The sequence below is a fragment of the Monopterus albus genome, unplaced genomic scaffold, assembly GCF_001952655.1.
Source record: "Monopterus albus unplaced genomic scaffold, M_albus_1.0 scaffold177.1, whole genome shotgun sequence".
Taxonomy (NCBI): Eukaryota; Metazoa; Chordata; class Actinopteri; order Synbranchiformes; family Synbranchidae; genus Monopterus; species Monopterus albus.
This window is the reverse complement of record NW_018128057.1, coordinates 612,493-632,998: the sequence shown is the minus strand read 5'-3', so window position 1 is coordinate 632,998 and position 20,506 is coordinate 612,493. Positions and strand designations below refer to the sequence as shown.

The 20,506-nt window shown below is 42.9% G+C and overlaps 2 protein-coding genes across 4 annotated transcripts in view; one reads left to right on the top strand and one right to left on the bottom strand.

Annotated features, from left to right (window-relative positions):
- The first annotated feature begins 199 nt into the window (after positions 1-199).
- On the top strand, positions 200-13,410 carry LOC109969656 (prolyl 4-hydroxylase subunit alpha-1-like). 2 transcript variants are annotated; one of them, XM_020616698.1, is made up of 15 exons: positions 200-359; positions 1,626-1,652; positions 2,465-2,561; positions 2,670-2,821; positions 3,383-3,520; positions 4,798-5,052; positions 6,239-6,432; positions 6,519-6,695; positions 8,588-8,658; positions 10,034-10,133; positions 10,668-10,721; positions 11,282-11,347; positions 11,437-11,505; positions 11,903-11,999; positions 12,229-13,410. In XM_020616698.1, exons 3-15 carry the CDS (start codon positions 2,470-2,472, stop codon positions 12,297-12,299), a joined length of 1,536 nt encoding a protein of 511 aa, XP_020472354.1. In that variant the 5' UTR covers positions 200-359; positions 1,626-1,652; positions 2,465-2,469; the 3' UTR covers positions 12,300-13,410. The 2 variants fall into 2 exon arrangements, with proteins under 2 accessions (XP_020472354.1, XP_020472353.1); XM_020616697.1 differs by having other exon boundaries at positions 1,553-1,652.
- Positions 13,411-15,434: 2,024 nt separating this feature from the next.
- arg1 (arginase 1) overlaps positions 15,435-20,506 on the bottom strand; it is an 8,877-nt gene continuing 3,805 nt past the window's right edge. For both annotated transcript variants that reach the window (XM_020616692.1, XM_020616694.1), the window contains 6 exons: positions 19,024-19,198; positions 18,490-18,649; positions 18,293-18,387; positions 17,603-17,707; positions 16,795-16,931; positions 15,435-15,918 (listed from right to left, as the gene is read on the bottom strand). In XM_020616692.1, coding sequence (XP_020472348.1) covers positions 15,755-15,918; positions 16,795-16,931; positions 17,603-17,707; positions 18,293-18,387; positions 18,490-18,649; positions 19,024-19,198 — 836 coding nt within the window. In that variant the 3' untranslated portion in view covers positions 15,435-15,754. The remainder of the gene's footprint in view (positions 15,919-16,794; positions 16,932-17,602; positions 17,708-18,292; positions 18,388-18,489; positions 18,650-19,023; positions 19,199-20,506) is intronic.

Here is a 20,506-nt window from a genome sequence, read left to right as displayed (position 1 = left end):
GAACCGGCTCGAAGGAATGTCAACATCTTATAAAGCGCCGGATATTATCACACTAGAGTTCCCGTTTTGATCCACACTCCAGTCCAGCAGATGGCGATAATGTCCGTGTGGCTGCCATTATGGAAGAAGTGCAGAAGAGCAGTTGCGCGTGCACCTTAAGTTGGCTTGCAAACGCCAATAAATATCGTAATAATAATAATAATAATAAGAGGAAGAAGCAGTAGTAGCAGCTGCTGCGTGTTTGTTGCTGTTAGCTTGACTCTGGAGCAGCACAACCGGAGACTTGGACGTTTTCCGGGCTACATTTTAAACCGACTTGTGATTTCCTGTCTTCACAGCTCTCCCCGGGGATAAAGCTGGTAATAAAACACCGCTGTCAGCTGTGGTTTGTGCGCCTGCTGGTAAACACGGGATGAAATTAAACTAAAGCGGTTGTAGAGGTCGCTTTTAACGCTGTCTGGAAATTTCCTCGGCTGCTTCGACCTCCTCCCACAAACAGCATTAAACCTTAGCGTTTTATCTTCACGTTTATATTTGTCTTATTCTAGTCTGTAACGTCCTCCCAGTCAGATAAATCCTCCCAGTTCAATCAGTCATGTGAAGTTCACCGTTTAGTGGTAATTTTTAATAATGTTATTTAAAGTTGTAAACTGTTTAGTTTAGTGCCATACCCACAAAAAGTTACATTTTATTTTATTTTGTGATTAACTAGCATAACTTAAACACTGCTTTACAAATATACAGATAACAGGGAATTCATAACCAAAATCCGGAAATATATGTAGGTTGGTTATTTTGGGATTGGGTGCTGTAGTCTTTGTAGATTACTTGAACAGTTACGTGTGTGTCATTGTTTTCCCAGACACCCAAGATTAAAATGATTAGATTGACTAATCAGAAAACGGACTAACACTGATACCAGCTTCTGAAATACAGTATGAACATTTGAACAAACTCAAACTTGTTGGGGTTTGACATCTGGGCAGACAAAACAAGACATTTGAATGTATTTGCTCAGGCTTAAGGGAATAATGATAGCACTTTTTTCATTATTTCCTGACATTCACTCGACGATCAATCAGTTAGAAATAATTGTTAGGTGTATTGGTAATGAAAATAATTGCTGGTTGGAGTAATACTACCTTCCCTGAGGTTTTCTGTCTTTTAATTACTTGACACAGGAAAAAATTACAGCACTTGGATAAAATGGTTCAGTGGTACAGAGTTCTAACATAACTGCAATTGATCAAAATATGTAGACAGAAATAGAGTTTTGATGCATGACTGTGCTTCAGTATTGGGTCTGATGTTGCACTGAAACTTATGACATGTTTTGTGACATCAAATGATTGATGTTAAAGGAAAAAAAGGCTATCGGGTCAACAAATTTATGATTGATGTTAAAGGCAAGGAAACAGGAAAAAAAAAAGCAAAGTCAGTACAAGTTAGGGACAGTGTGTGGGATTATTGCCTTTTGTTCCATGGTCACAAAAGTGTTAAGGTACTATACAGGGGTTTTCAAATCCTCCATCTCTTCGTCATTGGGTTGCAGCTTGTGTCTGCAGGCTGAATGGCTGGATGTTGGTGGCTGTTGATCCACTGTGTCCTCTTTGCTTGCTCCTCAGCTCACAGTGACCTCTTCACCTCCACTGGTGAGTAAATCACTTTTTGCTTTTGCTCCTGTTAATTCACAAGTCCTACTCTGCTGGAAAGCTCTGTAAACTCTTTCTGTGTGAAACCTTTCATAAACATGGAGACACTGTCCCTGTTTCTACTTAATGAATAAGAAAAGTTTCTGCTGTGGCTCAAACCAAAGAACACTGATGCCATTTATTTGTTTTTAAAGGGGCAGTTCACTCAAATTCACCCACACTGTATTGTCCTGGAGGCAGAAATCTCAGAAATTGAGGTCTTGTGGACAAATAAAACCAAAACTATCTGACTGAATACAGCTGAAATGGTTAATTGATTATTTGATTGACAGAAAATTAATGGGATGGGAAATAATCAACAACAATTTTGATAGATAGGAGAAATTCACAGACTATGGATTGTCAGATGAATGAATATTTTCAATAGCTGCAACAAGAACAGTTATTGCAATGATAATCAAAACATGACTCAAACTGTTTATAATCATACAATCATTTGTTATATTTTTAAGCAGACAAAACATCTTTGCTGGCTGGTCCTGGCATCCTAAATGTGTGGATTATGAATGAAACCTCCCCCCTGTGTCAGTTGCCATGCAAATAGTTATCCAAGAAAACAATCTACAAATTAACAAAATAAAAAGGTTTTTTTAGTTGCAGCCTTAAAAGGGAGAAAATGTGTTTTTTGGAATTTGGGAGATACTGGTCCTTCAGTAACATTTTGATAAGTAGAGTTCAAACTACTCTTCAGATCATCAGGACACACAAGACAAACCTTGAATAAAGTGACTGCTGTGTCCATGTGTCCCCAGGCCAGATGACTGACCTGCTGTTCATAGAGAAGGACCTGGTCACCTCTCTGAAGGCCTACATCAGAGTGGAGGAGAACAAGCTGGAGCTGATCAAACAGTAAGACTCCACTGAGGAGCTGCTCCGCAGATACATGGATTCAGTTTGAACAGATGAAGGATTTCGGTCAGATCACAAAGTACAATTGTGTGTGTTGTTTGTGTGCAGATGGGCCGACAAACTACACGTCCTCTCTGCTGCTGCCACTCAGGACCCTGAAGGTTTCCTGGGGAACCCAGTGAACGCCTTCAAACTGATGAAGAGACTCAACACAGAATGGGGGGAGCTGGAGAGCCTGGTGCTCACCGACATGTCTGATGGTAAACACACACTTGACTTTCATCCACCATCCCCCAACCCCTTACCCCAGTCTTAACCATCACAACTAAGGGTTTAACTCTAACCCAATAACTATCCTGACCCCAGGACACTTTGATGCCCAAGTTGAAGGAACCCTGTGGAGGTTTTAGGTTGACATTTTGAAGAACAGCTCTGTTTTTTTGTGTCTTTTTACTCCACACACAGGAGGAGGTGTACTGTATGTACACACAGAGCTGCACTGCACATTTTTATTTTGTATTTGTTGGTGTGGTTGAAAGGTGACAGATACTTCTGTTCTGTGGTATCACCAGAGAGCAGCCCAAACTGCTCGTGACATGAGCACTGTTGATGACTTTTACCGTTACTCTCACCTCGATTCTGTTACTTCTCTTTGTGATTATTGAATACAGTGAGTAGAAACAGATGCAGAAACTCATTTTCTGGAGAAATTAAAGGAAAGCATTTTGGCAGAACAGCTGATAACTTGATCCAGATGTTTAATTTCCAGCTGTTCCTCTCCAGATTGTTTATGTGCATGTTCTTCTTCTGTGGTGTTTCAGTGTTCATCTCCAACCTCACCATCCAAAGGCAGTACTTTCCTAATGATGAAGATCAGGCAGGAGCTGCCAAAGCTCTAATGAGGCTGCAGGACACCTACCAGCTGGACACCAACACCATCTCCACCGGACAGCTGCCAGGTCAGCACAACCACTGCGCCTGGGCATCCGAGGACAGCAGGCTCATATGTGAAATCTGGGACAGAGTTTTAGTTTTGTTTCACTTACTCTGTCTATCTTCATCTTTTATGATTAGACATGAAGTTTACTGCAGACATTTGTTTAAACATTACAAGAAGTGTTCACTCCATTTCCTGCTAATCACAGCTTACAGTGTAAATGTAAGTCTGCTGCTCTAGTAGAAACACCAGACTGAAATAATATTTTGACAGATGCTCATTAGTTTTAGCCACACTCATTTGTGTTTTGTTACCAAAGACATTTTAGCTTTCACAACTGACATTTGAGTCTCATTCCTTTATGCATTTTTAGTGTTTGTCTCAAGGTCCCAGCTGCCACCATCTTTGTTATCCAATGTTTCCATGGTTACTGGTGTTCACTTGTCCTCAAACTTGGTGTCGGTGTGACTCTGCAGCAACACAAGCCGACTCGCCTCACTCAATTCAGTTTTTATTATAAACACTGAATCACTGTCTCTGCTCATCTAGCATTAGCGTTAGCACAGCTACCTGTTCTCTCCACTGCAGCAGCTGGTCTGGTCCAGTCCCATTTGCACTGAAACCCTGTTCACTGGGTTCAGCCTGAAAGGAGAAGCTAAACCGTGGGAGAACATGGACACAGTGACATTTGTTTAGTCCACATCTAGAGGAAGGTTTAGATGGTCGCCTGCCCACATTGATTGACATCTGACTGATAGTAACATTAACGTCACGTCCACAGCGCTTCCTGTTCAGTGATCTGACTTGTTCATAAATGTTGGCAGCTGCATTTTGCTTATCTCAGCTGTGTTTGTATCTCCTTGTCTAATTCTCAGTGTAGTGTAGATGAATTAAGTTCATAAACCAGTTTCCTCCAGGAAGCGCTAACGTCAGCTGACCTGGACAGAACATTAGTGGGTGTAGCGTACTTCTAATTAACGGCAGTGCAACAGGTCATGCAGCTAATTTGTTGTCTGAACAATAGAGGTTTTGGCTGCTGGAGGCATCTGTTTTACTCAGCAGGGTACTCTTTGTTTAGTTTTAGTTTTGTTAAATGTAGCTTGTCAACAGTTTTAATGGAATTATCACTGGTCATAATTTCCTTTAATAAATGAATTCCATTAGCAAAGGGCTGGTGTACAATTTAAAGTGAGAGAAACAAACAGAGGAGAGATGGTATGATATTTTTGTTTCTGAATTCCCAGCTTGACTGAAATTTAAAAAACTCTTCAGCAGTTTTTCCCCATCTCGCCTGCTCAGGCTTGTCCTCGGCCGCCTCGCACCAGGCCTCTTTGACTGTGGATGACTGCTATGACCTCGGGAAGGTGGCATACTCGGAGGCAGATTACTACCACACAGGGCTGTGGATGGTTCAGGCCCTGAAGCAGCTGGACCAGGGAGAGATGTCCAGTGCTGTGGATGCTGTCACCATCCTGGACTACCTGAGCTACTCTGTCTACCAGCAGGGGGACCTGGAGAGGGCGCTGCAGTTTACCAAGAGGCTGCTGGGGCTCGGTGGGTAATGCCGTACACACACCTCTGTCTGTTTTAAGACCAGGCAGGTTGTGTCCAGGTGTACCAGTGGGCCGCTCAGTGTGAATGTTAAAGAGATAGGCTCTGTTTTTGTGACAACACAAAGACTTGTCGGTTTGGTATTTTTGTGACCATTGTAGACTGCAAAAGTGGTGGGAGAAGTACTCAGACCCTCCCAGTACAACAAACTATTGCTCCATTACAAGTAAAAGTTCTGGATTAAAAATCTTATTTAATCAAAGGGCAGAATTGTTATCAGCTGCATTTAAAGTATCACAAGTAAATGTACTCATTCTGCAGTAGAATGTCTCCTGTGTCCGATATCTGTGAATAGTTTAGCCCAATGGTTCTCAACCTAGGGGTTGGGCCCCTTCAAGGATCTCAAGAGAAATGTGAGGGGTCATTGGATGATTAATGGGAGATGACAGTGATAGGTGACAGTGATAGGTCGCATCACTTTTGGGGACAAAGCAGCCTACAGGAGGGAGGTGGCCGGTCTGGTGTTATGTTGTGAGGACAATAATCTCACCTTCAACACGGACAAGACGAAGGAGATGATAGTGGACATGAGGAAGGAGAGGGAATCTCATCGGCCACTGTTCGCAGCACTACTGCTATGGACCGCAAGCGCCTGCAGAGAGTGGTAAAGACTGTGGAGAAGATCACCAGGACTCCACTGCCCTCTCTGCAGAGCATTTACCACCACAGGGTGCGTAGGAAAGCTGCCTTCATCCTCAAGGACCCCACTCACCCCCAGCATGGACTGTTCATACCCCATTTTTATTTGCTTCCTTAACTTGCTGCTTTAAAGTACCTTAGGTTTCTGTTACTGCCTATTTAGATTTGTGTTTTTGCTCATCTACTTTATATTTTGACTTGTATTTTCTGGCATTCATGTGGACGGCAAAGTAAGAATTTCATTGTACAGGGAAACATGTTTCCTAACTGTGCATATGACAAATAAACACTTTGACCTTGACAGAAGAAAGAACCCAGTTATGTATGGTGCGCAAATCTGTTTTCAGGTTTTGGACTTGTGGAGTGGAAATAGGAACGTGTAAAATACTAAGCCTGTTAAGTCTGTCAACATTAATTACGTTCCCCATTGAGCTCAGGGCTTCACAGTCTTACTGTTTGACTGAGCTGGGTGACGGTTTTATCTGTTTAGACCCGATGCATCAGCGAGCCAATGGGAACCTGAAGTACTTTGAGTATCAGCTGAGCAAACAGAAAAAGGTGGAGGAGAGGACTGAGGGGGAGGCTGAGGGGAGGCAGAGGAGGGAGACCCGGGGTCAACCTGACGATTACCTGCCAGAGAGGAAGACGTATGAACAGCTGTGTCGTGGCGAGGGCCTCAGGATGGTGAGGAGAGTCAGGAAACACATGAACACACGCTCCATATCATAGTAGTCCTTAGCTTTACTTTCTTCCTTCTTTCTTTTTGTCAGAATCCTCGCAGAGAGAGCCACCTTTTCTGCCGTTACTATGACAACAACCACCACCCGAGGTACGTGATAGGTCCGGTGAAGCAGGAAGATGAGTGGGACCGCCCCCACATTGTCCGGTATCACAACATTGTGTCGGACAAAGAGATGGAGAAGGTCAAAGAGCTGGCCAAACCCAGGGTGAGTCAGTCACTGCAGAGGCGGTGTGAAGGCTCCTTGTGGAGTTTTACTTTCAGTTCAACACGTGTAGGAAACCGTTTCCTGTGAGCAGTTTTTCCTATTTCATTCAGTGTTTTCACTGAGGATGTAAATCTTCAGAAAGTGTTTAAACCCTTCACTTTTGCACACTTGTTGTGTTGTAGAGTTAAACTTAAATGGATAAAACTGCCTTTTGCGTTTTGATTTTTAACGAATTAGCAGGCATTTCTAAGAATGTTCACTTTTGTCAATATGGGTAATTAAGTGTAGATGAATAGACAAAATGGCATTTTTATCTATTTGTGGTTAAGTCTACAGCACAAAGTGTGCAGTAACTGAAGAGGTGTGAATCCTTTCTGAAGCCACTCACTGATGTTTGTCTGTTAAAGTTCACGTCTCAAACAGAACAAGACGTACTAATAAAGTGAGACAGAGTGTGGGAGTCGTCTCCTCCAGCACACATGTCGCACAAGGTGTGCGGAAACTGTTTCAGTGTTTTGAGGACTTGGGGACTTAGTGAGCAAGAATAATGCCATCCTAACAGACAGCATGTCAGTATGATGAACGAGTGTGGGTGCATAAGGGAGTCGGACTGTCTCCTTGTAACTGTCGGTAACAGTTTGGCTCCTCAGCTGTGTTTATGAATTATGAACAGCAGCAGGGCAGGGACCAGGTACATTCAGATAAAATAAATGGATTTAGGACAGAATATTTGTGATGAAATGACGCTGTCCTTATCTAAAGAATGACTTCAGCTAAGATACTCCCTGGAGCAAATATGGCTCCGACTTCTTACTTTTGGAGAAACCATGCCCCAAAACGAAAACATCAGTCACAGCCTCCTCCGTGTTCTTTATTTAATTCATATTTATCAATCATCATTGTTAAAACAATAAGTAGTCCCAGTCCCAGCCAGCATTTACACTATCAGTACAAATTGGGACACACTTTCTCATTCAGATGAGAAAAAATGTGTTCAGTCATTTTGACTGGCAGTGAAAATATTCTTAGACATTTAATGGTAAACTCTTTGTGATCATTTTCATAGTAACACAAGATTTGCTTGTGGAAAACTTACATCTCCTGTGGAGATGTTAAAGTTCAGATTTTTGCCTTGCTGCTCTTGCCAGGTATAAAACACCTTTTGTTTCCATAGGAGGGAGAAAGTAGAGTCAGATGTTTGTCTATCATTGTGTCTTTTACTTCATCCTGGAGGCAGCAGGAGGATCTGACGTGTCACACAGCTTCATGCCTGCTGCAGGTTCTCCTGTACGCGAGTCAACGCGTAGGCAAGCCGCACCATCAGACCCCAAATGTGCTGCATGCGAGCATGTAAACGGCCAGCACGAACACATGACGCTGGTGGACTAACACATCGTGCACTACCCGGTCTCAGTCCACATTGAGGTGATGTAGCCTGTTCAAAGCTCCGAGTGCTTCCATGACCTCAGTAGTAAACAAACATAGCGTCTATGGAGGAATGTGCACTGACCTTAAATAAAACATTTCCGGGTTAAGATTTTTCAGGTAATACACACAAGAACGCAACAATGGCTGAAATCGATCTTGCCTAGCTAGAAGCATCTGTGTACGTGTTATTGCGTGGGACATGTTTAGGGTGTTGCATCTAATTGGATCACTTATTTAAGATAAGGATGTCTTTGTACTAAGCTGTCAGAAGTGTGCAGGTAGGAGCTGCATATGAGCAGGACAAACCCTTGCAGCAGAACTTGAAGTTTCTGACCCGGAGCTCCCTGCTGCCTCCCTGACTGCAGCATCTCTGTGTCAGCTGGTGATCTCTCTCTCTCTCTCTCTCTCTCTCTCTCTCCCCTGTCTCTCTCTCTCTCTGTAAAACAATGTGACCGTTGAGCTAGCTCAGACGTGCCACGGTGCATGACCCTCAGACAGGCAAACTGACCACGGCCCATTACAGAGTCTCCAAGAGGTAAGAGCTGAAGGGCAGCTTCACACTGCTGAGTTAGAGGGGGCTGTGGAGGGAGAGACAGGAGACAAGGATACTGTGTGAGATGAAAGGGACAGGTGTATACAGGTGTTCTGAAAACAGGAAGTTACTGTGTTTGGCTGATGGTTTCTCTGCTCATGGACACGGTCAACAGATGGCGCTGCAGCCGTGGGAGTCGTTGCTCACACACAGATGCTCGATTCACACGTTTTGAGATTCAGTATTAGTTGCACTTTTTCAGGATATATTTATCTTGAATTGTAAAGAAATGTCCACTTAGAAATCATAGTTTTCATCCAGCTGTCTGCAGTACCACAGTGATCCAGTGACCGTTGTCCATCCATGGGTACACTGCAGACAGGAGCTGAGCATTTAGCATAGGTTTAACTGCAACTAACAATCAGTTTCATCACTGATTAATCTCAGTTAATCAGTTCATGGTTTTGTCTGTAAAGTGTCAGACACCCATCTAATTTCTTGTTTTGTCCCAGCAGCAGTTTACAGTGATAAAACAAAACCAGGACATAATCACCATGGAGAAGCTGTGACCAGATCATTTTTGGTATTGTTTTTTAAAAAAGAGCTGAAACAACGACTCAGATATCAGAATAGTTGCAGATAAATTTTGTGCCATTGTTGTAGCTCTGCTTTTAACTGTGCTAGCTAGCAATATTATACTTCTGTTAATGTCACCAAAAGCATTATGGGAACTGTAGTTCCACAACTTCAGAGGATGATTATTCCCAGAGAGACGTTAAGACCAGGAAGAATAATGGGAGTGAAAATATCCATCCATATTTACTTTTTATGTTGCAGTATAAACGTTTTTTGACATGATTGTGTGAACACCATGTTTATGTTATACTACAGCAACTTACTCTGTTACACTAACACCCTAATCAATAAAAACTATAACTGCATATTGATTGTGCTCAGTTTATTAAATTCACAGCAGTGTGAGGAGTCAGCACTGCAGCTCACTGTAACACGAGGCAGCGCGATCTTTATTAAACCTTTTTTAGACTCAATTAAAAAAAAAATATACCTACTGTGTCCTTTCTTTAAAGACAAAAATCCAAACTGTAGTAATTACCCCAAAAAACAAGGTTGGCCAGACAGACTTGAGCAGGTCTTCATTTCTTTATTTATTTATTTTTTTGACTTTTACCTGTGAATAAATGTGTGATGTGCTCACTTATGTTCACTGAGAGTTCAGTCACTTCTTCTCTTCAGCTTGCATGTCTTTCTTCCTATTGGTCATGTTCTGTCTGCTAATGCCTCAGTATTCACTTTGATGTTTCTGACTGAACAGACAGACTGTGTCTCACATCATTTCTTCCTGTCTCTCCTCTGTCAGCGCGTGGCTCGGAGCGTATGAACATCCAGTGGTGGATCAGATAAACCAGAGGATCGGGGACCTCACCGGCCTGGACGTCACCACAGCTGAGGACCTGCAGGTACTGCTCACCTGGATACCTGAAGTTTTTATCATTAGGTCGTGTATGACAGACCCACAGTGTGGTGTGCAAACTCCTTCAAACCATATAAAATGTCCACTATATTCAGTAGTACTGCACTAAATACTAGTCAATTTTTAATTAATAGTTTTTAATAATTAATACAGAGAAGATACAAAGAATCGGTCGAATAAGGGTTTAATTGTAATATATTAAGTGGATTTAAATGAATTAAAGGCCTTTAAGTGGATCAAACATCTTAAAATGTACAAAAAAACATTACCCTTATTATAAAAAGCCCTTAAACTATACAAACAATCACATAAAAATAATATATAACGGTTTATAACACAGGTTAAATGTATTTGGGGTGTTTAAGCTAAAAACTGTTGACACTGTACACATAGTGGAGTAAATGTAATAAGTCTTAGTAACTTGAACAAAAGCATCACAGCATGCACATTCAGGTTCTCTGCTGAATATTTTTAAATTTACCTTTGTGTTAAATCTGACTTCCCTTGTGTGCGGATACAGGTGGCTAACTATGGCGTCGGAGGGCAGTACGAGCCTCATTTCGACTTTGGACGGGTAAATAAGTTTTTTCTCCTTGAGAAACGGGTTGGGAGGGTATGTCTAATGGACGAACTGCTTCATATTTGCAGTCATTTAGTGATTTAATCTTTCAGCCCTGACTGATTGTATGCTTCAGCATTAAGCCTAGACCAAAGCTGGATGAGCAGACCCAGATCACAAGTACACAGATTTCATGCAGACAAGTGTCCACATACTTATGGCACAGTTATTTTTGTCATCAACTAAGTTTCTGATTTTGTTCTTAGCTAATTTGTTTATGAAAAGTAAGAAAAGAAATGTTCTTCACAACTGGGTGAAAAGTTAAAGATACTCAGTTTGCTATCCTAAAGAAATGCAGCAGATCATCACATTTGAGAGAATGATGTTAAAAAGGATTAAAACAAATAATTCTCAGTCGGTTTGTGATTATTTGACTAATGGTTTTGGCTTTCTGAACCACGTTGTAAATTATGATTTCCAAAAGCAGAGAACACTCACAGGGCCACCATGCAGGCAGTCTGAGCCACAGGTTGAGAACCACCGACTCATGTGGTTCCTGTTTGTGTGTTTGGCAGAAAGACGAACCCGATGCCTTTGAAGAGCTGGGGACAGGAAACCGAATCGCCACCTGGCTGCTTTACGTTAGTACCATCACTCTCTATTTGAAATGTTGTTGAAGTGCTGCAGCTCAGACTGCACATGGATAAACTGTGTCCTCCTCCATGTGCAGATGAGTGACGTGCAGGCAGGGGGCGCCACAGTTTTCACTGATATAGGAGTTGCTGTCTGGCCCAAAAAGGTACACTTCATTACTGACCAGTCCATAGGTTGTTTTCCATTCATTAAGGAATTGTTCAAGTTTGTTACTGGTGTGAGAGAGACGGAGGAACAAATGGAGAGACGGGGAGTGAGACTCATAAATGCGCTGCTGTGTAGGCCAGCAGTATCACCAATGTGATGGGCAGTAAATAACATCATTATTCTATAAATACATCATCATACAAACTGAAAGATATGATAATGGCAGCAGCTGTGCTGGCACTTAAATGAGCGGTGACAGAGTTAGAAGCAGAAAGAGTTCTGTTCAGGAATGGCCACAGGGCCTGAACCAGCTGCAGTCAAACAGATGCTTGCTGCAGAAACCTTTCCGGTGCACAGTAAAACAGTGACCTGAGGGTTGGGGGCTGTGTTTCCAGGGCTCAGCCGTGTTCTGGTACAACCTGCACCCCAGTGGAGAAGGAGACTACCGGACCAGACACGCTGCCTGTCCTGTTCTGGTCGGAAACAAGTGGGGTGAGTTCATGACGCCTCTGGCACGTAAACCGCTGTTCATTCTGCAGCCGCTGACTCAGCCCCATTCAGGCCGACACCCTGGTCACTGGGTTCAGCCTGAGAGGAGGCGCTGACTCAGCGTCTGCACAAGAGAGATGTAGTTTTTACTGATCAAGAGCTGTAGTAGCCCAAAGAACTCTGCTTGGATCAGTGAAACGTCAGGTGGAGCTGCTCTCATCTCTGTCTGCAGTGTCTAATAAGTGGATCCATGAGCGAGGGCAGGAGTTCAGGAGGCGCTGTGGCCTCCAGGAGACGGACTGACCTCCGACTCATCAACACTGCTGCTCCTCCTCTTCTGGCGGCACCGGTGATCGGACACAGCTACCTCGATTGCACCAGTGTGAGCGAGCCTCTTGATGTATGGTAGGGTTCCACTAACAGTAAGAGCCGGTAATCAGAAACAAGTTTCCAGTGACGAGAGCTCATTTCTGGAGTTGTGATCATTGACACTGAACATGTTTTACCTGAAACCATCAGTTTATATAATCTAGGACTTTTCATTTGGGTCCCATTATGTTTCGGGGTCGGTGCCTTCTGTTACTGTTTTTGCCATGTTTTCTTAAACTTACCTAAAGTTCTGGGACTGTTACAGTGATGACTACTGGTTTAACAGAGCCATCCAGCTGTGTTGTTTTATAGCAGCTGTTTCTCATGTCAACGTCTGCCTTTTATCTTACAGCTTTTAATGCAGTGTGTAGTTTGTGCTGCTGTATTGCACTAGACAGAGTTGTTCTAATGTGGGATGCAACTGATTATTGATTTGTTAATCTGTTTACCTTTCTGATTAATCATTTCGCCTTTAAGATGTTACACATATTTGAAAACCGTCTAAGGTGACATTGACAAATGTCTTGTTTTGTGTGATCACCAGAACCAAAGATATTCAGGTTCTAGTGATTAAAAAAACAAAGAATCCGCAGATTGGAGAAGCTGCAACCAGCAAATGTTTGCTAGGTTTAATTGTTAAATAATGTAAATTATTTATTGACGCATTTAAGTCTTTGTTAGCGTATATTTCTCAAATTTAGTCTACTGTTATTAATAGAAACTAGATGCAAGTAATAAGCTGTAAATGTAAGTAAAGCTGGCAGTGATTTGATTAGTTAATTGAAAGGAAATGATCAGTTTTGAATCTTTTTTATTTTTTTATTTTTATTTATTCATTAGGTCTAGCTTCTCAGAATATAGCAAGTTTTCTTTTTCATAGTAAACATCTTTGAGTTTTCTATTGCTGGTTGATTAAGACAAGACACTTGAACGTGTCAGCTTAGACTCAGAATGCTGTGATTTTTTTATTTTTTATTTTTTATTTTTTTATAAACCAAGCAACCAATGATTGATGAAATCATTGTACCTGTCATAATAACTAATATAGTAATACAGTCACCTGTTGCTGCATGTATAGTTTGGTTTAACAAAGAAGTCCAAACCCCAGAATTTACTTCTGGCCCAATTGTGCAAACAAATGATCTTGCTGATAAGTGACTACATGCTCTTATTTTGAAAAGCAGGGCAGAACAGAAATGCTTTCAAAACTCCCTGAAGACGGGAAGAATAGTGCTTCAGAAAAAACTGCACGGTTGAGACACACCCATCAGAACCCATGACTCAGCATTCATACTTAGTTTAAATGTAGTCTGTTTAATAATTGTGTTTGGCTGTTGTTGGTACTTGTTGTGTCAGCAGGCCTCAGGAAGACCAGTAGCTTTGACTGGCAGATTAATAGGCGAAGGCGACGCACTGCTGCAGACTGACTCCCTGTCTGTGCTTTGGCTCTGTGACACTCCCACCATCAGGACGTTGTGACTGGTTACACTCCTCTGGTCCACCAGCACTATGTGGTGCTGAGTTGAAGCCGATTTGGCCTTGAGGTCATTCACTCTCTGCAGGGACATACCCATCCCGTACTCCTCTGCTCTCCCTGATTGACAGACATGCAGCTGTTCACCTGTCCATCACACTCCTCCTGTGTCACTGCTGCATGTGTGTGCTGACAACATGTTGGTATTGACCGCAGCACTGCTTTTATACATACCAATGTGTAAAGTGAAGTTGCACTCCTGTATAACCTCTAGAGTCCCTGCGTCCTCATATGAGGACCGCACAGCTTGGGTTTCCAAAGCTCAGGACTCTAGAGGTTAAGAAGTGTAAGAATGACTGAATGATGTTTTGTGTGCTGTAAGATGATATCTCTAATAAGGAGAAATAAAGTATATAAAGTGCTTCTGCAACAGAGAAGACCATGGTCTGCTGTCTGACCCGCCTACAAACCCTCACACAGTGTGCGATCACAGCAAACTCTGGCCACAGCACAGGTACAGGTCTTACCTTTTTCCACGCGATCAGGAAATGTTAGTCTCCATATATTTATACACAGTACAGTGTGTGGTGATGTTTCAGCTCAACTTGACAAAAAAGCTCATTTTAAAAACCAGAACCTTGAACACTTGTGATTCGATGACAACTGGGCGATCACCACTGCTGAAGGTCGGGTTGCACTGTGTGGTCGAAGGCTCCAGTATTTTGTCTCTGATTTAAGTTTGGATTTTTCAAAATACTAAACACGTCTCCCACCCTTCCCTCATGTTCTCGGGTTTCACTTTTGGATGTAGAGCCAGGACAATCATGCATCTTCCTGACATAGTTGCTGGGGAGGTGAGTAAAGTGGACGTGATGTAAAACTTCAAGCATCATAGAAATTAAGCACAGTGTAGAGAAATTAATCATTAGTTTACCCATATGACAAACGGACATTAAAGCATCAGATTTAATGTTTAGTTGCTTTATGCTACATGAGCTAAGGACGTTTCACCTCTGTTGTGTTTGGTGGGGACAGATGTCAAAATGTGACGTTAAGAAGGAAGCTATGTAACTTCCTCTGTTGGTGCAGTAATTTCTGAGGGCCCACTGTGTAAACCATGTGCAGTGAGACGCTGCTGCTGACTGTACTTAATCGTAGGAAGGAGTCATCAGTTCAGACAAAATGTTAAACCTGTTCCACTTTGAATATGTCACATCAGCCTGAAATGTCAGTAACTTAACATCACAGGACCTGTTTAATGCACCGAGTACTGTTTAGACTTCAAGTACATTTTCCTGATTATACTCACATACTTAACATTTTCGATGCAGGACTTTTTTAGTTCTAATGTAATTATAAACAGTATTTCTATGTAGTAAGTGTATTTTTACTTAAATACAGGACCAGAATACTACTTTCACAAGTGGATAAAATGTACTTTTTTGCATTTTCAAAATCTAAATATTGCTTTTAATTAAACACTGACATTTAGAGCTGAAACCATCAAGTTTAACAAAATCAACTTAATTGTTTTTCAAGAAACAAATACCAAACCGTTTATAGCTTCAGTCTATCAAATGAGAAGAGTTGCTGCTTTTTTACGCTTTACAACTGAAATTGTTTGGGTTTTGGTCTGTTGGTCAAAGCAATCTGAAGATTGGATTCTTTAATTTTCTGGCATTTTATATATGAAATTATCAAAAACAGTGACATTGTAGATAAAATCAAATTATACAATTTGTACTTTTTCCCAGCAAAGAGCAGGTGCTCCATCACTGTCTTTGGTTTAAAGCATCACAGATCAGACATTTGGGTAAACATGAGTGCAGTTCACTGAGGAATTCTGGGTAATCATCTGTGAAGATTTTAACGTGAAAATCTGATGCGCTCACAGGTGCCTGTCGGCGCCTCCTTGTCAAGGCTCAGGCAGGCGGTAGTGTGATGGGTGGTTCCCTTCACGGAGACGCCCGAAACAGCTGAGCAGCAGGTCCATGGCCGTGTTGACCGTGGACTGGACATCATCCTCTGTCGGACTCCTCAGAGGATTCACCTCCACCATGTCCACGCCCGACAGGAGCCCTGCAGAATGAGCACAGGCGTGAAGGTTAGACCGATGTTGTTTGGAAGTGAGTCGCTGCAGAGTTCAACTACTTGGTGTATTTTTCACAGAAATCTAAAAACCCAGTGTTTCTCAAGGAGGTTCTGAAGCTTTCCACCTCCTCAGTACATGTAGAGAAATCCACTGTAGGCAGCAACTTTCAGGGCCATGTGTTGTCTACAGTTGCTTAGGTTTTGGAACACTAAGTACACTGAATCAGCCATGAAGAGTTCACTTCTGCTATGCACTACTGGATGTATTGACAACTATCACTGCTTTACTTTGAAACCAAAGAATTTGTTAAAACCGATGATTCTCAGGCAGCTTCTGCAGCTTTCCAACCCTTGCATTACCTCACAGTTACAAGATCCTGATCTCATAGTATGAGATAAGAACCTCCAGTTTGTGTCTTTGGTGAGCGCAATGCACTTCTATTTTACTGGGAGTATGAGATCAGAATTCAAACCACGCCGTACAAGTCAGTCCCTGGAATTATTATGGTAGAGGGCAGAGACCTGGGCCACATTCATTGGTTCATCACAGCTGTCACTCAGCATGGACTGGCCAACTGAGACATCATTACACCTCAGCCCTCCCACTGTATTCTAATGTGAGGTTTTTGACTCACAAATTTTTTAAACTTGTAATGAAAACTTTGATTTTCAATCAAGACTTTTTGTTGCAAAAAAGATGCCTGTTTGTTTTCAATTACAAACTTGATTTTTGACAACATTAAAAAGAGACGAATCAGACACAAGCTGCCAAACAACCACGAGCAGACTCAGACCATCTCACTGTGGTCGCTTTGTATCCTCAAATCCTTACTTTGGTTGTTTGGCATTGTATTATTGTTGTACCTGTCTGACATATGTGTTCGGTGATGTAGAGTCCCTCTCTGTAGCTGAGTCCTCCGGCTACAGGTGTCCCGGTCGCCGGGGTAACAGAGGGGTCAATGGCATCGATGTCATAGCTCAGGTGAATCGGTTTCTTCGCTCTGTAACAGTACGACAACACCTGTGTTACTCTGTGATGCACAGAGACACAACACAGATTGAACCCCGCTCTCACCACGTCCATTTAGTAGTAGTTCTGGAGCTTTTGATCAGTCTTCTTCAGCAGTTTTCACAGGTTTCATGGAAGATATTTACATTTTCAAAGTGTTAATTTTTCATATCAACATGGGGAAAACATCTACCCTTATCCATGAGAGGGGAGTGGTAGTAAAAAATGCAATTTAGACACTCACGTGGATGGCTGACAATAAAATGCCTTGACTAAGCATAGGCTAACTCATGAAACGCTGTCGGCATTCTCCTTCCTCAGGATGTCTTTTCTGCCGCGTCCCACTTGTACACAAGGGTAGCTTTTTTTCCCCTTTAAGAGCAGCAGTGATGGTGAGCGCTCCTGTTTCAAATGACTTTTCTCAAACTTGGTGAAATGTTCATGTTTTAAGAATGAACTTTCAGTCTTGACTTTTAACCCGTTAAGTCAAAGTGCTCAGAACAATGTTGAACAAGTCCAGAACAGCTGCTGACAGGAGCAGGTGTTTTACAGTTACTACATTCAGGAGCAAAACTGTTAATAAAGTCATTAAATGATGTAAGTGCAGTCTTCTACCTGTGCTGAAGTCTACGAGTGTGTGCGTGGGTCAGACCTCGTGCTTACTTTGCAGAGAGATAGTCACACGTCTCCTCCATGACTCTGGCCACACCGAGCTGATCCACCTCCGACATGGAGAACACCTTCACTCCCAGCAGCTTCAGGATGTAACTGTGAAAATTAAGTTTTTCAGTTTCCCTGCAAACACTGTCCCATATCCACATGAGAAAAATAGTCTCTAAAATTCAATTTGACAACCAGATGTGTGACTCTGCTAACAGCTGTAGCCACGTTGGTCGATCCAGACTCGAACATCTCAACAACTGTCGGGTGGACTGTGATGAAACCGTGTGCATCAGGATGAACTGTGGTGACTCTGCTGCTCCTCTGACTTTTCATCTAGCACCACCATCAAGTCGACATATTAACGTGTGCAGTACTTTGGTTTATGAACTACAGACATTCCCATCAGCCTCAGCTGAGCTTTGACTTTAGTGCCAACTAGTTGTGAAACAAACCCGCTGCTGTTCTTAGAACTGTTTGGGCTTGAACTCAAGAGGCCAACTGCCAACCCCAGCAGGAAGGAGCTGGTCATAGCCAGACGTTGCTCATCTTGGCAGGTTTATGGTTAGACACATGGAAAGAGATGACACCTCCGGCCCAGGTCGCAGTCCTCGGTCCTGTCTGCAGCCAGGCCCCTGCCCTGTCAGTGGGTCTTCTGTTTGGATAGGACTTCAGGGGAACTTAGACACTTACTGCTCTCCTGGGTCCACGTCTCTCAGGCCAATGTAGACCAGATCTTTGGCCCAAACACAAGGTTTGATCCAGGAGAAGTGTGGTAGAACAGGAACCTGGTGATACCGACAGAGAATAGCCTAGCAGTTAATAACCTCCGGAGCCTCACTCTGTGGATGTTTGGTTCTGACCGGCCTTCGGCACCTGGGCACGCCCACCTTGGACTGCAGCTCATGCAGGAGGTAGGACATGGGCTGCCCGTGGATGTTTCCTGTGTTAGAAGTCAGTGGCGTGTTGATGTCGGCATGAGCGTCGACCCACAGAACGCTCAGCTCCCCGACCGCCGCCGAGTGACCGTGGATGGAGCCGATGGCCAGACTGAAGCCAGAGAGGACAGAATCAGTCACTTACTGCTCAGAGGACACTTTCACACAGTTTGGCACAAACGTTGCAGCTGCGCAGAAAAGAGAACGTGTTGCTTTTCTTTGTCCTAATTCTCAGTAAAGTGAATCATGTTTGATGCTGGTTGGAAAACGTAAAGGTGGAACTGCTGATTAATCGCTAAAATGATCAGCCAATTCATCCATAATAATGTGAGTCACTTGTAGTTTTACAGAAAACGGAGAAAATGGACCTAAGGCCGTACTTACACACATATGTGACATTTTTAATGCAGTGTTTTTATTGTTGTCCTGGTGTGGTAGTAGTCCTCCTGCTGCAGTAAAGCGAACTTCTATCAGTAGTACTTGTACCTGTGGTCTCCTCCCAGCATCACTGACGTGTGCCCATCCTTCTTCACCGCCTGCACCGCCTCCGACAACCTCCGATTGGCGCCGCCCACCGCCCGCACATTTTTCAGGAGACCTATGGGCTTGTCATCCACCAGCTCCTCAAACGTCAAGTTCCCATAATCCTTCACTGCACAGCCTGCAGACACAAACACACTCATTACCACTGTGCAGCTTAAACGTCGAAGTGTACACGGACACTAGAGGATGCTGGCTGTGTTCTGGGGGAACTGATCGTTTAGTCCGACTGGTAGCATATATTTCACATGTAGTTTTATGTCAGTAGTGTGTTGCTCTCGCTGTGATTAAAATACTTTTTCTTGATGGGAAGAGAAACTTCTCACACCACAACTATATTGTTCATATCACAACTTTTTCTTGTAAATGCTCCAAAAAAGGTGATTTACTGAAAGCAGGAAGGCAGACGTGACCTGGCTCAGCCCAGGCTGAGTCGGTGCCAGTGAGACCCCCTGTGATAATATTGACTTAAAAAATAAAAAGTCTCATTAGTGTCAAAGTTTTATGATATAAAGTGAGATGTTTATGTAACGGTAACTGTTTTTTGTAAAGACTAAATAATTTGGTTTTCCGTGGTAACCCTACAAGACAACAGTGTGAAAATCTCTCTTCTTGTTCAACGTGAGCGAACTCACACTCTGCCCCTCTGTCCCTCGCTCACCCCACGTTTTATCTGGTTACAGTTTGATTTTCGCAGAATGCTCCGTGTGGGAGTCTGGTTCCCCAGTGTAAATGAAACTGGTTGGAACAAACCGAGTGACCTGCAGCTGTGGAGTCGGTCACCTGTGAAATGCCTCCATGACTGGGAGGATGTCTCTGCTCCTCAGTGTCAGGCTGGGACACAGGGAAATATCTGGACTCACAAACTGTCTGTGACACATTCACACACATCTAACAAATTACATCGACTGACACATAGGTGAAAGTACTATTGTTGAAGTACTTGTACCTAATTGAGTACTCCCAGTTATGCTACTTTATATTCAGTTCAGTTTTATTTGCATTGCACCAAATCACAGCTAAAGTCATCTCAAGCCACCTGACACTGTGCGGTCTGACTGCTGTTTGATGGAAGCACACACTGTGTTGACCTGACAACTGCACCTAATGGTCACGTTCCAGATTTGACATTAGAGTTTATAAAATCCAACACTGTTAAAGATTAAACCAGAGTTTTGCAATTTTGTGGACCACATCCACAGGTTAACATTTCAACAGAACTTGGGCAAAAATTACAGAAGAGTCCAAAAGCTGAAAACAGATCAGCTCTATCTGGGGGCCCTTTGGAGGGGCCCAAGCTCTAGGTTGGGGCTGTGTTTGGCAGGCATTCAGACTGATCTGGTAAAAATCCAACTCTCAATGCAAGGGACCGCGTTGGCTGGGGGGTGAATGGCTGCACGGGGAGTGTATGATATGGCCACGCTGTGAC